Source organism: Austrofundulus limnaeus, unplaced genomic scaffold (assembly GCF_001266775.1).
Source record: "Austrofundulus limnaeus strain Quisiro unplaced genomic scaffold, Austrofundulus_limnaeus-1.0 Scaffold12921, whole genome shotgun sequence".
Taxonomy (NCBI): domain Eukaryota; kingdom Metazoa; phylum Chordata; class Actinopteri; order Cyprinodontiformes; family Rivulidae; genus Austrofundulus; species Austrofundulus limnaeus.
This window is the reverse complement of record NW_013965323.1, coordinates 1-466: the sequence shown is the minus strand read 5'-3', so window position 1 is coordinate 466 and position 466 is coordinate 1. Positions and strand designations below refer to the sequence as shown.

Below are 466 nucleotides of genomic sequence, written 5' to 3'. Positions count from 1 at the left end.
GTCTTCATGAAGACCCTCAACTACACGGCCCGCTTCAGCCGCTTCAAGAACCGGGAGACCATCACCGCCGTCCGCAGGTACGCCACTGGTTCTGGCCCGGCTCTGTCGGCCTGGTTCTGACCTGGTTCTGACCCGGTTCTGTGTGTCCCAGTCTCCTCCTGCAGAAGAAGCTCCATAAGTTCGAGCTGGCCAGTTTGGCCAACCTGTGTCCTGAAGCAGCTGAAGAGGCCAAAGCTCTGATCCCCAGGTGAGTCCAGCACCACCAGCCGGGTCCAGACCTGCTTTCCTGGAGTTTCAAAGTAAAACTCACGGCTGTTCTTCAAAATAAGAGTCTTTGTCTGTCACAGACCAGCTGAGCTGTGGGTCTGATAAAGTCTGCTCTGTTTCCAGTTTGGAGGGTCGGTTTGAAGACGAGGAGCTGCAGCAGATCCTGGACGACATCCAGACCAAGAGGAGCTTCCAGTAC

At 55.8% G+C, this 466-nt stretch overlaps 1 protein-coding gene across 1 annotated transcript; it reads left to right on the top strand.

Moving 5' to 3' along the window:
* Window positions 1–455, top strand: LOC106512772 (DNA-directed RNA polymerase II subunit RPB4; the record flags this gene model as incomplete). The annotated part of the gene is given in 3 exon segments (XM_014001315.1): window positions 1–77; window positions 152–247; window positions 391–455. Coding segments are annotated over 3 exon segments (238 nt in total), but the record flags the coding sequence as incomplete, so codon positions are not given.
* Between the last annotated feature and the right edge of the window lie 11 nt (window positions 456–466).